The 15828-nt window shown below is 46.2% G+C and overlaps 1 protein-coding gene across 1 annotated transcript in view; it reads left to right on the top strand.

The window, feature by feature from the left end:
- LAMA1 (laminin subunit alpha 1) overlaps positions 1–15828 on the top strand; it is a gene marked incomplete at both ends in the record, with an annotated part of 143528 nt that overhangs the window by 29441 nt on the left and 98259 nt on the right. The window contains one exon of the mRNA XM_080714726.1: positions 14889–15131. Coding sequence (XP_080570852.1) covers positions 14889–15131 — 243 coding nt within the window. The remainder of the gene's footprint in view (positions 1–14888; positions 15132–15828) is intronic.

Raw genomic sequence — 15828 nt, 5'->3', positions numbered from 1 at the left:
ACCTCCCTCCCCCATCAGGATACAGACAGCAAAATCCAGGGATTCCCAAGTCCTTTGCATAAAAAGGTGTAGTGCTGCTGGGCACGTAGCACACGCCTGTAATCCCAGTCCTTAAGAAACTGAGACAAGGAGAATTACAGGTTCAAAGACAACCTCAGCAACTTAGTGAGACCCTGTTTTAAAGTAAAAAGACTGAGCCCGGCGTGGTGGCACATGCTTGTAATCCCCATGCTTGGGAGGCGGAGACAGGAGAAATCACGCAGGTTTGAAGCAAGGCTTAAGAGACCCTGTTTCCAAATAAAAATATAAGATAGGTCTGGAAGTATAGCCTGGAGGTAGAAGGGTTCCATTCCCAGTACCACCAAAAAAAAAAAAAAAGATAAATAAATAAAAAGACTGAAAAATAGGGCTCGGGGGGTAGCTCAGAAGTACAATGCCCCTTAGGTTCCACCCCCAATACCATAAATAAATAAATAAGGCCGGGCGTGGTGGCGCACGCTTGTAATCCCCGCGCTTGGGAGGCAGAGACAGGAGGATCGCGCAGGTTCGAAGCCAGCCGCGCGCGCTGGCTTAGGAGACCCTGTTTCCAAATAAAAATGGAAAAATAGGTCTGGGAGTGTAGCCCGGAGATAGAAGGGCTTCCAGGAACCCCAGCACCACCAAAAAAAAAAATAAAATAAAATAAAATAAAAAATAAATAAATAAATAAATAACATTTAAAAAGGCTGGAAGTTCAGTTCAGAGGTAAAGCTGTCCTAGGTTCAATCCCCAGTATATCCCCCAAAAGATATAGTATTTGCATAGAATCCACATATCCTCCCATATACTATAAATTATCTCTAGATGACTTACAATACCAAATACCACGTTAGTGCTGTGTAAGTTGTTGTCCTGCTGTGCTGTCTAGGGAATAGCAATAAGGAAACATTTGTGAAGCCGGGCGTGGTGGCGCACGCTTGTCACCCCAGCGTTCGGGAGGCTGAGACAGGAGGACCGCAGTTCATGGACAGCCTCGGCCACTTAGTGAGGCTCTTTGTAACTCAGTGGGGCTCTGTTTCGAAATAAAGATTAAAAAAATACGGCTAGGGTGTAGCTTAGAGGTCTAGAATGCCCTTGGATTCCATCCCCAGTGCTGGAAAAAAATATAGAGAGAGACTTAAAAAAAAAGACTGGAAGTGTAGCTCGAAGGTAGAATGCTCCTGGGTTCCAGTACCGCAAGGAAACATTTGTGGACATCTTCAGTGCAGACGCAGCCGTCCTAGGAGGTGTCCAGTATATGAGTGGGATTCGGAGCCACCGGTGATGAGTCGGTGCTGGAGGAGGCCCGGAGTCCCTGGAGGAGGTCCCACAGAGCGTGCCCACGCCGCACCCCTGGCATCGACACCGTCCCAGGCACCCACGCGAGGGACAACTGGCATTTGCAAACAGCAGAACACACCGACCTTGAGTGGACAGTTGGGTGAATTTTGGCAAAAAGAAAGACACATGTTTAAACTGTTCCCTTATCAAGCTATTATACAACATGTCCCTCTCCCCACCGGGTCCCGTGCGCCCTCCCAGCCAATTCCCTGCCATGGCTCCACCCTGCCGGCCCACGGAGGAGCCACTGTGGTGCACATTTGACACTCCAACTGTCCTGCCCAGAATCGCGGCTTCCGAGACGTGGATGCGTGCCGGGAGTCTTCCTCTGTCCGGCTTCTCCCTCCGAGCACCACGTCCAGGGCTCCCTGGCTCCCTCCTTTTGTTTCTGAGTAGTATTTCACTTCGTGAATATACTGGAATTTGCTAATCCATTTTCTTGCTGGATTTTCTCCAGATCTTGTCAATTGTGAACAAGCCATGGTGAACGTTTTTATGCAAGTCTTTTTCGGGGCTTTTTTTTTTGTTGCCCCAAGAGCAGGACTGGCTGAAGGATAAGACACAGACAACCCTCAGTCCAGAAGGCGCCCCTGGCAGAAAACAGCTCGGCTCTGAGCTCCTTTCCCAGGACTCGCTGTGCTGTGCTGTCCAGCATTTGAAAACAATTCTCCATATTCTTTGCCTACTTTCTTGTTGCTGCCTGTGGGAGGGTTAGAAAGTTCTGCTTTCTTATGGCCAGCTGCTAAATTCCTGTAATATTTTTCAATGGCCGGACAATATTTCATTATGTGGGGACACAATAATTTATTTAACCTGCTTCCACAGCTAGACACTTCAGACATGCTTCCAGTGCGGGGCCATTATAAGCTGTGCTGCAACAAATATTTGAATAATTTTGTGATGATGATTCTGGTTCCTTTGACCTTCCTATCTTCCTTCTTTCTTTTTGCTTCTTTTGCGTAGATTCTAAGGAATGGGATTATGGAGCTAGTGTGTTGTGCGCACCTGTATAGGCGGTGTGACAGGAGGTTTAGAGGTCTCAGGACTGTACGCCTCGGCAACTTAGCAAGACCCTATTTCAAAATAAAAATAAAAGGGGTAGGGCTAGAGCTGGGAGGTAGAATGCCTTTGGGTTAAATCTCTAGCAACATCCACACGCACGGACACGCACAATATACGCAATGTGATTATTGGGTTAAAAATCTCAAACCTTTTTCAAGCCACTTTTATTGATTTATTTTATTCAAAAATATTCTTCAACTTGTGTGCTTGCTAACACTGACTAAAAGTGTAGCTCACAATTCCTTGGCAAGATGGAAAACAGAGTTTTGTTCTCTGCTAATTGAATAGCAAAGAATTCTAGTTAAGGATGAGCCTTTACATGATGTGATTACACCCGATATTAACGGGGAGCCCTGGGCTGGATTTAGATGCTTCATTACGACCTCACGTGTGAAACGTGAAGTTTAACATTTAAATGTGAAATGTCACGATCGTTCATCTTTACTGAGGCTGTCAAGCTGCTTTGTATCATGATGGTGACATTTTTACATATTTGAGTATCAGTATTAGAGGCTGGGCAGAATTTCCGAGATATATTCAAACTAAGGAGAAAAAAATGAATTAACTACAAGTAGTATCATCTTGAGAAGCACCAGTTATCAGAAAAATAACTCTAGGACTCGTGGAGGCGATTTAAAGTCCGGCACCTTATATCCTTTGGCTCGTTTGGTAAAGCGCTTTCCAGCTCAATATTTCCTCTTATACTTACGACAACGACAACGGCCTTCACATTTTTCATTCTGAATAATGAAGCGAAATGTAGAGAAAATTATCATGTTAAGGCAAACCGTGAATATATTTAGTCTTATAATTCTCTAGAGTATAAGAAATGTAAAAATGTACTAAGAAATTACAAATTGCTGAATAACATAGCACTGCCTTTTGTGGAGGGGACAGGACAGAAGCGTGGCCACGGAAGTTGAGTTCTGCACCTAAGTTTTAGTGTGAAGATGAAGCTGCCGAGAGATGATAAAGGTACAAATTTTATGCCCGGCATGGTGGCGCACGCTTCTAATCCTCGCACTTGGGAGGCGGAGACAGGAGGATCGCGCAGGTTCGAAGCCAGCTGTGCTGGCTTAAGAGACCCTGTTTCCAAATAAAAATATAAAAATAGGTCTGGGAGTGTAGCCCGGAGGTAGAAGGGCTTCCAGGAACTCCAGGACCACCAAAAACAAAAAACAAAAAACAAAACCCCACAAATTTCACCGGGCCCACTAGTGTATACGTGTACTTCCAGGACTTGAGAGGCTGAGACGAGGATCGCAGGTCTAAGGCTAGACTCCGCAACATAGGGAGATGCTGCTTCAAAATAAAATATAGCCGAGTGTGTAGCTTGGAGGTAGAATGCCTTTGGGCTCAACCTCCAGTACCAAAGAGAAAAAAAGATATGCATTTCTTATCAAAGGAAACGGTGCCCGTTTATGCCAGTGCATTCCCTCGGACCTGTGGACCTTTTGAAGTTTACACCCAGATCCAGTCCTGCCCCATATAACGACATTTCAGCCCAGGATAGGAAGCATCCATGATGGCGGGCCCATGAGATTATAGTGGAGCTGATAAATTACTATTACCCAGTATAATTTATTTTCCTCTTCCTCCTTCTTCTTCTTCTTCTTTTTTTTTTTTTTTTTTTTTTGGTGGTCCTGAGGTTCCTGGAAACCCTTCTACCTCTGGGCTACACTCCCAGACACCTATTTTTTATATTTTATTTGGAAACAGGGTCTTTTAAGCCAGCAAGGCTGGCTTTGAACCTGCGTGATCCTCCTGTCTTAGCCTCCCAAGAACTGGGATTACAGATGTGCTTGCCCGGCTTGCCTGGTGTTTCTGTTGCACTTTTTCTATGCTTGGATATGTGTAGATACACAGATATTTACTATCTGTGGGGTAGCAGCTGGCATGGTCCAAATACAGTGCCCGCCGTACAGGTGTGTGGCTGAGAGCTGCGGGCCTCTCCCCGGGCCCAGCTGTGTAACCGCCTGTGCCATCCGGGCGGGTCAGCGCAGTCTCGTGTTCACACCGTGACGAAGTTGGCCAACAGCACGGTTCTCACAATGAGTCCCTGGCATTCTGTGATGCATGACTGTACGTTAAAATCCTTGGCCTGCCCTTCATCCTCGATAAGGCTCGGAAATGAGGCCTGGGAAAGTTATGAGAGCAGATTAAAACCTGCAGGTAATTAGCTGGGACGGCACAGCTGTACAAACCAAGATGTCCTGAGAAATTTGGTGAAGCCGTAAAACTAGTCAGCCAGCGGGGATGGTGGAAGGCTTCTTATGATTTGATAATTACTTGTGTGTGAGTATAATCATTTTTTTTCAAAAAATCTATAGACTTTATATTTTATAGAAGTTTTAAGTTTAGCGAAAAATCAAATGAATAGTATAGACAGATCTCCTCTATAATAACTTTTTAAATCAAATTTGGCTTTTTTCTCTCTCTTTTTTGGTAATACTTGGGATTGAACCCAGATGTGTTCTAACTCTGAGCTACATACACCCTCAGCCCTATTTTATTGCTTATTTAGAAAAGAGGCCTCATTAATTTACCATGCACTGGATTCAAACCCGTGATCCTTCTGCCTCAGCCTCCCAAGTACTGGGATTATAGGACGGGGCCATCATGCCCTGTGAAGTTTGCCCTATTCCTAATAACTCTCTGAAAAGTCCATCATCAAGCGAGTGAACTAGTGCATTTCAGTCGTTTCTAAGATGTTTCTGTCCATGGTTTTTAGAAGACCGTGGGAACTGTCAGACATACGATTTAAAGATGTCTGCTTCCCCCACTATTAGAGGCATGGTCCGAAGATATTTACCTTTGTTCTCCACATGACAGAAACATAAAAAGGCGCGTTAAACCACCACTGGCGGGCCTCCCTGGAGCACTGACACGGCGTCCTTTACAGCTTTAACCCAGGCGCAGTGGGCTGCGGGTCGCAGGCATTCGCTTCAGGGAGGGAGGTCTCTGAATTGCGGCCATCCCATCGTCTTGACCTTCCCCAGGGACCTCTTCCCTGTAAACCCTTAACCCTGACTCTGTGCTGTGTGTGGTGTCGCCAGGACTTGCCCAAGCTTGTAAGAACATGGCGGTAGCAGGGTCATGGGAAAGACTGCACTGCAGCCTCCGTCCACGCTGTTTCTTGACCTCGCAGTTCGTGTGGCTTCTCTAGGGCTGCCCCCTCTGCCTGCACACGCTGTATTCCTGCTCATTTTCAGTGTGTACATCTTAGTCTTCCATGAAAGGTCAAGTCTTCATACCATTTTTCTCTCTGCCTTTTACTTTTTTTTGGGGGGGTTATTCTTATAAAAAAACAGATAAAGTAAAAATGTTTGAAATTTGAGCTATTCATAATCATTTTCTTAAAGTAAATCATAGCCGGGCGTAGTGGCTCACGCTTGTAATCCCTGTACTTGGGAGGCTGAGATGGGAGGATCGCAGGTTTGCAGCCAGCCTCAGCTACTTCGTGAGGCCCTCTGCAACTTAGTGAGACCCTGCTTCAAAATAAAGAATAATAAATAGGGCTGGGGGTGTAGCTTAGAGGTTGAATGCCCCTGGGTTCCATCCCTAGTACCACAAAACATAATCATAAAGCGACTGAACTAGTGTATTTCCACAGTTGCTAAGGTGTCTCTATCCACAGTTGTTAACTATGGGTTTTTAACTATTCTGAGCGTCTAGTTTGGCAGTACTAGGTACATTTCTGTTGGCACGCATCCAACCCTGCCATCCAGCCTCAGGAAGTTTTCGTTGTGTGGACCTGGAACTCTGCGCCCACCACATATTCTCTGCACATCCCAACTCGCCACAGCCCCTGGCGAAGCCCGCTCGACCTTCCTTCTATGGATTTGACTGCTGCCGGTCGTTCTTAAGGGGAGAGTAACGCTATTAGCCTATCAGTGTGACGCGAGTGACTTATCATAGAACACTAGCTTTGCCCTTTTGTGTCTGTCTTATTTCATTGAGGAAACTTTCCTCAGGGTTTATTCATATTCTGGCATGCAACAAATTTTATGCCTCTTTAGGGCTGAATCATGGAAATTGTATATATTGCCCAAATTTTGTTTCGCCCTTTGTCCATGGCTAATAATTGGGTCGTGTCCACCTTTTGGCTATTGTGAATGATGCTACTGCCAACAGTGATGATCAGATAGTCCTTGGAGTTCCAACATCCACTTTGGGGTGCTCCAGAGTAGGATTGATGCCTCCCTTAGGAATTCTGGGTTTAATTTTTTGAGGAATTGCGAAACTCTTTTCCATAGTGGCTGCATCATTATACACTTTTAGTACACCATCACATTTTTTTTTTTCGGTACTGGGGATGGAACCCAGGGGCATTCTATTTCCGAACTGTACCACAACCCTATTTATTATTCTTGATCTTGAAACAGGATCTCACTAAGCTGCAGAGGCCTCACCAAGTGGGTGAGGTTGGCCGTGAACCTGTGATACTCCTGTCTCAGCCTCCCAAGTACTGGGATTACAAGTGTGCGCCACCACATCCGGTACATCTTTCTTTATTAAATAATCAAAAGCTTTCTGAATATTATGTGTCCTACATATTTATATTCTTTTATTAATAATTTTTAAATATGGTGATTTAGAAGCTCAATGCCTGGAAAATGATAGATCCTCAGTAAAATGAGGTGTTTCAAAGAAAAAGGAGGGTCTCCCATTAGGATCCAGAGCAAGCGTTGACACCAGAGTATAGTGTTGCATGCGCGCCCCGCTGCCTTCCTGTCTTCCCACCGCAAAAACTGTAAATGATTCAGTCAGTGACCAAAGGGGGTGGGGGAACCTATCATTATTGTTTCTGGGAGTCGTAAATGTATAACCGATAGGTTAATGTTTAATGGAGTTAGTTCAGTACAGATTTTCCCAGCTCTCCTGGGCAGCGTCCCCCGTGGTCCGCAAGGCTTAAGGACCAAGGGGCCCTCTTGCTTTCATGAGAGCAGCGAGAGCACATTTTCTCGTGATGAGGATGAGGAGAACTGCGTGACTCTAAACCCTGACGTTTTCTTCCTTAATGCATCTGCTGGGGCAGAAATGGCTCCATGTGTAGAGGGAAATGGAGTAAAAAGAAGCTGAGTTTTCAGCTGGAAATTCTCTGGGCCTGAGAATAGAAGAGGGCACGGTCCAGGACGTGAGAGGCCCACCCCTCCTGCTCCCGGTAACGCAGCCAAGGACCTGCCCAGAGCTGGAAAAGCCTGCTTGGTCTTTTGTATTTTCTTTCTCACTCTCATTTTGGCCTTTTAGAAAACTTTTTATAAGCTGGGCGTGGTGGCCGACACCTGTAATCCCAGTAATTTAGTAATCCCTCTGCAATTTAGGGACATTCTCAGCAAATCAGCGAGACCCCGGTTCAAAATAAAAAAGAGAGAATTAAAAGGGCTGAGGGTGGTTTCTTGGGGTAATATTACTTATCCTATGTACACACACACACACACACACACACACACACACACACACATACACATAACATTAACCTGTAACTTTTCATCTGCGAAATTTGTTTCCCTCTGGTAAGAGAGAAAACAGTCCCTTGTTTCTATGCAGTTATCACCATGGAAACAGGAGGATTCTCCCATGGATCCCTGGACTCATGAGTGGTCTCTGATCCTGCTGGTCCCATAAGGGTGCGGTCCCATGAACTCAGCTGGCCTTTTTTTTTTTTTTTTTTTTTTAAGAGGATGGATTTCTTCTCTTTAGCCTATAAAATCGGGCTATCTGTATTGTTTCAGACATCTGTGCCTGGGATGGATTTACTGTATTTAAGTTGAGATGGAAGCCAGCCCACATGAAGATTCCTGCCTGAATTCCGCGGTAGAAAGCGGTGTTTGATGTGCGCCTACTTTATGTGACTGTTTATGGGCATTCCGGGGAGCAGGCAGGAAGGCCCTCACTCAGGAGCCATGGTGAAAAGGGACTTAGGAATGCTGGATCAGCTGTAGGCTTGGCAAGCCTGGGACCGCTCCGCGTCTGCTGACACCCACTGAGTCAGCAGTGTGCTCTGCCAGCCTTACGTGGAGAGTAAAGGCAGTTTAGCCTTTAGTTTAGATGAGAGAGAATATGGCTTTTCCATGCACAGAGCTTTGAAATTCTCTACACTAACAGAGAGGGCCTTGTGTTTTCTCTGTTGTCTATAAGACCCATTTGTCAACACAGGTTTGGTGAGTTGGGGCTTATATGAGCTCAAGGGGCCGTAATAAATACCACAGAGGAGCCGGCTCACACAGGAGAAACGTACTCTTTGCAGTCCTGGAGGCTGGAAGGCCAGGGCAGCGTTGTGTCCTGTCTGGGATGGGGTTCGGGTTCCAAGGCCTCTTTCCTTGGCGTGCAAATGGCCATCCTAGTCTCCATATGGCCGTGTGGTCTTCTGTCTTAGTGTGTCTGTGTTTCAATCTCCTCCTCCTCCTCCTCCTCCTCCTTCTTCTCTCTCCCTCTCTCTGCTTCTCTCCCTCTTTCTCTCTTTAACATTTTGATACTGAGGGCTGACCCCAGGGGCATTCTATCCCTGAGCTGTACCCTCAGCCCTTTGTAGTTTGAGACGGGGTCTTGCTAAGTTGCCGAGCATCTCACTGAGTTTCTGAGGCTGGCCTCCAGCCTACAACCCTCCTGTCTCAGCCTCCCAGGCACTGGGGTTACAGGTGTGCACCCCCACTCCTGGCTCCTAGTCTCTTCTTACAAGGATGCCAGCCACACTGGATCAACCTCATTGTACTTTAATCCCCCCTTTAAAGGCCTTATCGCTAAACACAGTCACATTCTGAGGCACGGGGACTGAGGGTTTAAGATATGAAACTGGGATAGGGCATAATTCAGCCCATGACAGGGGTTAAGCGAAGTTAAATTGTAGTTAGACTCTCCTGTAGTGTTCTTTGATTGGTGCACGTTCATTACACATCATGGTGAGACTGGGATGACGGGTGCAGACATGCGCACAGCGCTTGGAGTGCCTTCTGTGGCCAGTGCGCCCCTCCCCACGCCTGTTCCGGAGGTGCGTGTTGATAATTTTGTCCGCAGCATTGTCTTGGCCGGTGTCCTCACCAAGCTTCCTCCCCGATCCTTCCTTAAACCCCTCCTGCTCTCCCGAGGGTCTCTCTCGTTTATCTGAAATTCCTTTCCTTCCTATCGTTTTAGATTCTAGCCCCTACACAGAGAGAAAACGGAGGACCCTTGGCTTTCTGGGGCCGGCCAACCTTTCTTCACGTAGTGTTCTCGAGCCCCTGACTTCCCTGCACGGGGCATTACTTTGTTCTTCTTTCTTAGACCCTCAGAGCATCCTTTTCCTCTTTATCAGACCTAACAGCCCGCACAATCTCACAATCTCTTTTTGGGTTGTTTCCTGGCCCCCGAGTTGGGGCCCCTGAGGACGAGGGAGAGGCAGCGAGAACAATGGCCGTCTTTATAGCAGAACCTTTGATCAGGACGAAGGAGCCCGCTCCCCGGAGGCCTTCCTGGACTGTCCTGCTATGCTTTTTCCTTTATTCAGCATCATTTTCTTACGCATGACTGGGCCGTCAGCATAAAAGCCGGCAGGCGTCTCACTGGGTACCACGCATGGTATCAGAATGAGTGCTGCTGGCTGAAGCCAGAGGTTGGGAGCCTGGGCCGGAGCTCACTGGGTGCCTCGGCCCGGGGCTCTCTCCCTTCCCCTGCGGGCCACCCAGGGCATGCAGCCCGGTGGCCAGGTGTGCTCGCTGCCTGGGTTCAAGGCCTGGGCTACACAGGTGAGATCCAGAGGAAAGTGATTTCACCTTCCTGTTCCTTGGTTTCCCCATTTGTAAAGTACAGGAAATAATGGTACTTCCTAAGAACAATGTAACTGTAAGGATTCAGAGTTAATAATTCCAATAAGGCATTTAGCATTGCAGAAATACATATATATTTGTGTATATGCACACATGTATTTGTATATTTATGTATATATGTATACATACAAACAAACATGTACACACATGCATATTTAAATACACACACATGTAGTACAGACAGTTGTCTCCCAGTATCTGCAGGAGATTGGTTCCTGACCCCCTTGAAAATACAAAATGTAGAGATGCTTAAGCTATTCATAGAAAATGGTGTAACCAGGTAAACGGGGGTGCATTCCTGTAACCCCAGGACTTGGGCGGCTGGGACAGGATGATCACAAGTTCAAGCCCAGGCTTAGCAACTTAGTGAGACCTTGTTTCAATAATAATAATAATAATAACAACAATAATAATAATGATGATGATGATGATGGCTATGGGTGTAGCTCAGAGGTAGCATGTTGTACACACACAAACATACACACATACACACATAGTGTAGTATTTGCTTATAACCTATTCACATACTCCCATATATTTTATTTTAATTAATGATTTTTGGTACTGTAGTTGGAACCCAGGGGCTTTTCTACTTTTGGGCTATATTCCCAGACCTATTTTATATTTTTTTTGGAAACAGGGTCTCACTAAGATGCTGAGAGCCTCACTAAGTAGCTGAGGCTGGCTTCGAACCTGCGTGATCCTCCTGTCTCAGCCTCCCAAGCGCGGGGATTACAAGCGTGCTTCACCATAAGCAGCCCTTCCCATAGACTTTAATTCATCTCTAGATTACTTATGATACCTACAGATACACAGGGCTAAAAATAAAAAGTACCGGGCTTTGCTTTAAACAAAACTTTCATGAATCAATCTGGGCTAAAGGAACTCTGACATGAGTAGCGGCTTGCGCGGAAGAGGGAGTTCTACAGGTGTGGACCGTGTGCCAACCTGAGTTAGCAATCCACATTTACTCAGAAAAGTGAGTGTTGGCCAGAGTGGGCTCGCTGAGACAGGAACGTGGTGTTCGTAGCCTTTCTTCTGAACTCAGAAAGCGTTTGGAGCTTTGCGGTCCCCGGGTCAGGTCCCGGGAGCTGCGTTTTATTATAAGGCACATCCAGCGTGTCCTGCGGAGGCCGTGCTGTCTTGCTAAGTAACGATGCTTTCAGGAAACGTGGACGTTGAAACGAAGATTGGAAAGGCTGTGGATTCCGAAGGGGACAGGAGATAGTTATGTTCAGATATTTGAAGGACAGTTTTGTAGAAATGGAATGTGCCATCTCTATCTCTCCAGAGTACAGAATTTGTGAACAACAGAGACAGTCCCATGACGTGGAGTTTCCATACGACAAAAGCCAGTGCTTGGCCCCGGCGGTGCACTGAACGCCTTGTTGGAGACTCGACTCCTTCCTAGTGCTGGATTTGGGGGCAGATACTTCCCAAATCCAAGATGTCCGTCTAGTTTCCTCACTAAGAGTCAGCTGTTCCCTCCAGTTTGTGTTTGATTCCTCTCTGCTCTGACTTCTAATTCTTTTTAAATGGTTTGTACAGTTTTATGTTTACACATAACTGAGCTAAAGTCTGGAGTCCCTCTGTTTCTTCTCACCTATATTTTTTCTTCTTTTTATGGTACTGGGGATTGAATACAGGGTTATCCTAACTCTGAGCTACACCCTTAGCTGTTTTAATTTGAAACGGTCCCGCTAGGTTGCTGAGAGTCTCACTAAGTTGGTGAGGCTGGTCTCAAACCTGTAATCCTTCTGTCTCAGCTTCCCAAATACTGGGATTGTAGTCGTGGACCACCACGCCCAGCCCACGTCACTATTATTTTAGGTTTCTCCTATTATTATAACCTTGCATTGGTGTAGCACAATTGTTACAATCAATGAAATACATCGGTTAATCGATGTTATGCTTATTAGTAATTCAATCTATAGTTTACATTAGGGTTCACTCTTGTACATTTTATAGGCTTTTTCCTTCCCCGGGCTACACTCCCAAACCTATTTTATATTTTTTTATTTGGAAACAGGGTCTCTTAAGCCAGCGCGGCTGGCTTCAAACCTGCGTGATCCTCCTGTCTCCGCCTCCCAAGTGAGGGGATTACAAGTGTGTGCCACCACGCCCGGCATTTTATAGGTTTGGACAAATATAATGTCTTGTGTTCACCACTACCATGTGACACAGAGTAGTTGTACTGCCTAAAAGTCTCCTGCAAGGCCGGGCATGGTGGCACACGCTTGTAATCCCCGCGCTTGGGAGGCAGAGACAGGAGGATCGCGCAGGTTCGAAGCCAGCTGCGGGCGCTGGTTTAGGAGACCCTGTTTCCAAAATAAAAATGTAAAAATAGGTCTGGGAGTGTAGCCCGGAGGTAGAAGGGCTTCCAGGAACCCCAGTACCACCAAAAAAAAAAAGTAAATAAAAAAAATTAAAAGTCTCCTGCATTCTCCATCACCCCTCCGTCCCCCTGTACCTGGCAAACACCAGTTTTATAATTATAGCCATACCTTTTGTCTTTTCCATAATTGAAGTCACCATAGGGAGCTTTTACAGATTGGTTTCTTTCTCTCAGTAATATACATTTAATACTCTTCTATGTCATTTTGTGAGTTGATAATTCACATCATTTTTATTGCTGAATGCTGTTTCATTGTCTGGGTACACCATACTTTCTGTATCCATTCCCCGGTCAAAGGGCCTCTTGGTTGCTTCCAAATTTTGCCAATTATGAATAAAGCTATTATAAACATTGATGAGAATGCTTTGTAAGTTTCTGATTTGGTGGAGTAAATTATTTATTTGAGTAAATGCAATTTATTTGGTTACAGGATCATATGGTGAATATATTTATTTTATTTTTTATTTTATTTTGTTTTTTATTTTTTTGGTGGTACTGGGGTTCCTGGAAGCCCTTCTGCCTCCGGGCTGCACTCCCAGACCTATTTTTACATTTTTATTTGGAAACAGGGTCTCCTAAGCCAGCGCGCGCGGCTGGCTTCGAACCTGCGCGATCCTCCTGTCTCTGCCTCCCGAGCGCGGAGATTACGAGCGTGCGCCACCACGCCCGGTTTGAATATATTTAGATTTATAAGAAACTGCCAAACTGTCTTCAGCGTGGCTGTACTATTCCTGCCAGCAACGCCTGAGAGTTCCTGTCGCTCCACATCCTACTGGCCCTTGGTTTTGTCAGTGTTTTGGTTTTTAGCCATTTTTAGTAGACATGTAATGGGCTGGCTTCCTATCTGCTGTTCAGTCACTATATCCCTAAATCACATGGAGCAATACATTTAACCTTCCTATTCCTGTGTGTTAATGCTACTCGTATCAGCCAGAATCCAGATGGATAAGGGCATTGGAAACAATAGAACACATATCTGTGTTACTGCTAACACCAATAGAACACATATCTGTGTTACTGCTAACACCGTTGTTTATAACAAACGCAGATTCATTTGTGAGATTGTTATGAGTACAAGTGCCATCGGGTCATACTCCTAGACATCTTCCTGATTAATTTGTAAAAGAAGTTACACTAAAAAGCACAGAACGATACTGAGGCCCATCACAAAACACTTTTCCTAAGTGTACTTTGGTTTTTGAGCAATTGCTACTGGTTCTATTTTTTTATTTTTTTATTAAATTTTTTGCGGTACTTGGGATGGAACCCAGGGGCATTCTACCTCCAAGATACACCTCCAGCCCTATTTTTTTTATTATTTACTTTGAAGCAGTGTCTCACTAAGTTGCAGAGGGCCTCACTCAAGTACTCAAGTCGCTGAGGCTGACCATGAACCCAGAACCTCCTGTCTCAGCCTCCCAAATGCTGGGATTCCAAGCGTGCCCCACCATGCCAGTTACTGATTCTATTTTTACATTTTTATATATTATGTGCGAGCGTGTGGTACTGGGGATTGAACCCAGGTGTGCTCTACTACTGAGATACCCCCAGCTTTTTTTTTTTTTTTGGTGGTACTGGGGTTCCTGGAAGCCCTTCTACCTCCGGGCTACACTCCCAGACCTATGTTTACATTTTTATTTGGAAACAGGGTCTCCTAAGCCAGCGCGCGCGGCTGGCTTCGAACCTGCGCGATCCTCCTGTCTCTGCCTCCCAAGCGCGGGGATTACAAGCGTGCGCCACCACGCCCGGCCTCAGATTTTTTTTTTAATTTGTTTTTGAGACAGGGTCTCACCAGGTTGCCGAGACTGGCTTCCCAAGGACTGGGATAACAGGTGCGCGCCACCACGCCCAGCCAATTTTTAAACTTTCTATATTTGGTGTGTGCAACTTGAGGACTAGGTGTATGTAAACCCCATGCAGTAATAATACATACATATCAAGGCAATGAACATACCATCTCTTCTAGACTTACCTTTGCTTATGCGGTGAGAACGTGTAGGAGCCTTCCTCCTCCCAGATCTCCAGCACACGGTAGAGCGTGGTTATCTGCACTCACGGCGCTGTACCTGTCATCGTCACAATTCAGTCATCTTGCACAGCTGAAACTTCATATCCTTGACCCCTTCCTTCCTCCAGCGCCTGCTGCCGGTTGCTCCTCTTGATTTCTACTGCTAGAGCCCACACGTGACTAGGCTCGGGCGGCGGCATCTGTCTTTCCGCATCTGTTGTGCTGACGTGGGATTGAGATTTCCGTCTGTCTGTTCCAGGTCTTTCAAGTCGCCTACGTCATTATTAAAGCTGCCAACTCCCCGCGCCCCGGAAACTGGATTTTGGAGCGCTCTGTGAACGGCACGACCTTCAGCCCCTGGCAGTACTACGCAGTGAGCGACACAGAGTGCTTGACGCGCTACAACATCACCCCGAGGCAGGGGCCGCCCACCTACAGAGCCGACAGCGAGGTCATCTGCACCTCCTACTACTCCAAACTGGTGCCCTTTGAGCACGGGGAGGTACGTGCCCTCGCAGGTCGGGGAGCCTTGGCTCCCCCTCCAAGGTCAAGGCAGCCCGCGTAGCAGCCATGCTCAGCACTCAGAATCCCTCTCCATCCCAAGGTCTTTAACACAGCTCCTTGACTCTGCCTAAAGTTGCCCCGGGTGGTGTCTGCTGTGACTAATTTCACTACCGAACATTTACCTTGAAGATTTCTTCCTTTCCTGGAGGACCCCAGTCTTCAGTCCGCTGCGATTTTAACAACAGTTTCTCTTTCAGGACATGTTTCCATAACATCAGGGCAAGAGAGTTTGTGGTAATATTAAAAAGAGAGCCAAGCCGGGTATGGTGGCGCATGCCTATAATCCCAGTACTTGGGAGGCTGAGATAAGAGGATCGCAGGTTTGAGGCCAGCTTCAGCAACTTAGAGACCCCGTTTCCAAATAAAAAAATAAAATGAGGCTGGGTGTGTAGCTCAGAGGGTTTAATTCCTCGTACACAAAAGTAAATAAAAGATTTTTAACAAGCCAAAATACATCTAAAAGATGTAGTTTCCAAATTCCTCTGTGTACGCCTCTTTCTCCTGGGAGGTTATTGAGGACCGGGAGATACCCAAGGAGGATCAGAGCTCAAAGCTTTGCATGCCCAGTTTGCCAACACTTCTTCCCAGTCAGAGCGTAATGAAACGGCACGTTCTTTGGTGGCACCTGGTGTGAT

The sequence above is a fragment of the Muscardinus avellanarius genome (assembly GCF_963383645.1).
Source record: "Muscardinus avellanarius genome assembly, chromosome: 17".
Lineage (NCBI taxonomy): Eukaryota > Metazoa > Chordata > Mammalia > Rodentia > Gliridae > Muscardinus > Muscardinus avellanarius.
Note: the sequence above shows the minus strand (reverse complement) of the source record. Positions and strands in the feature narration are given on the sequence as shown.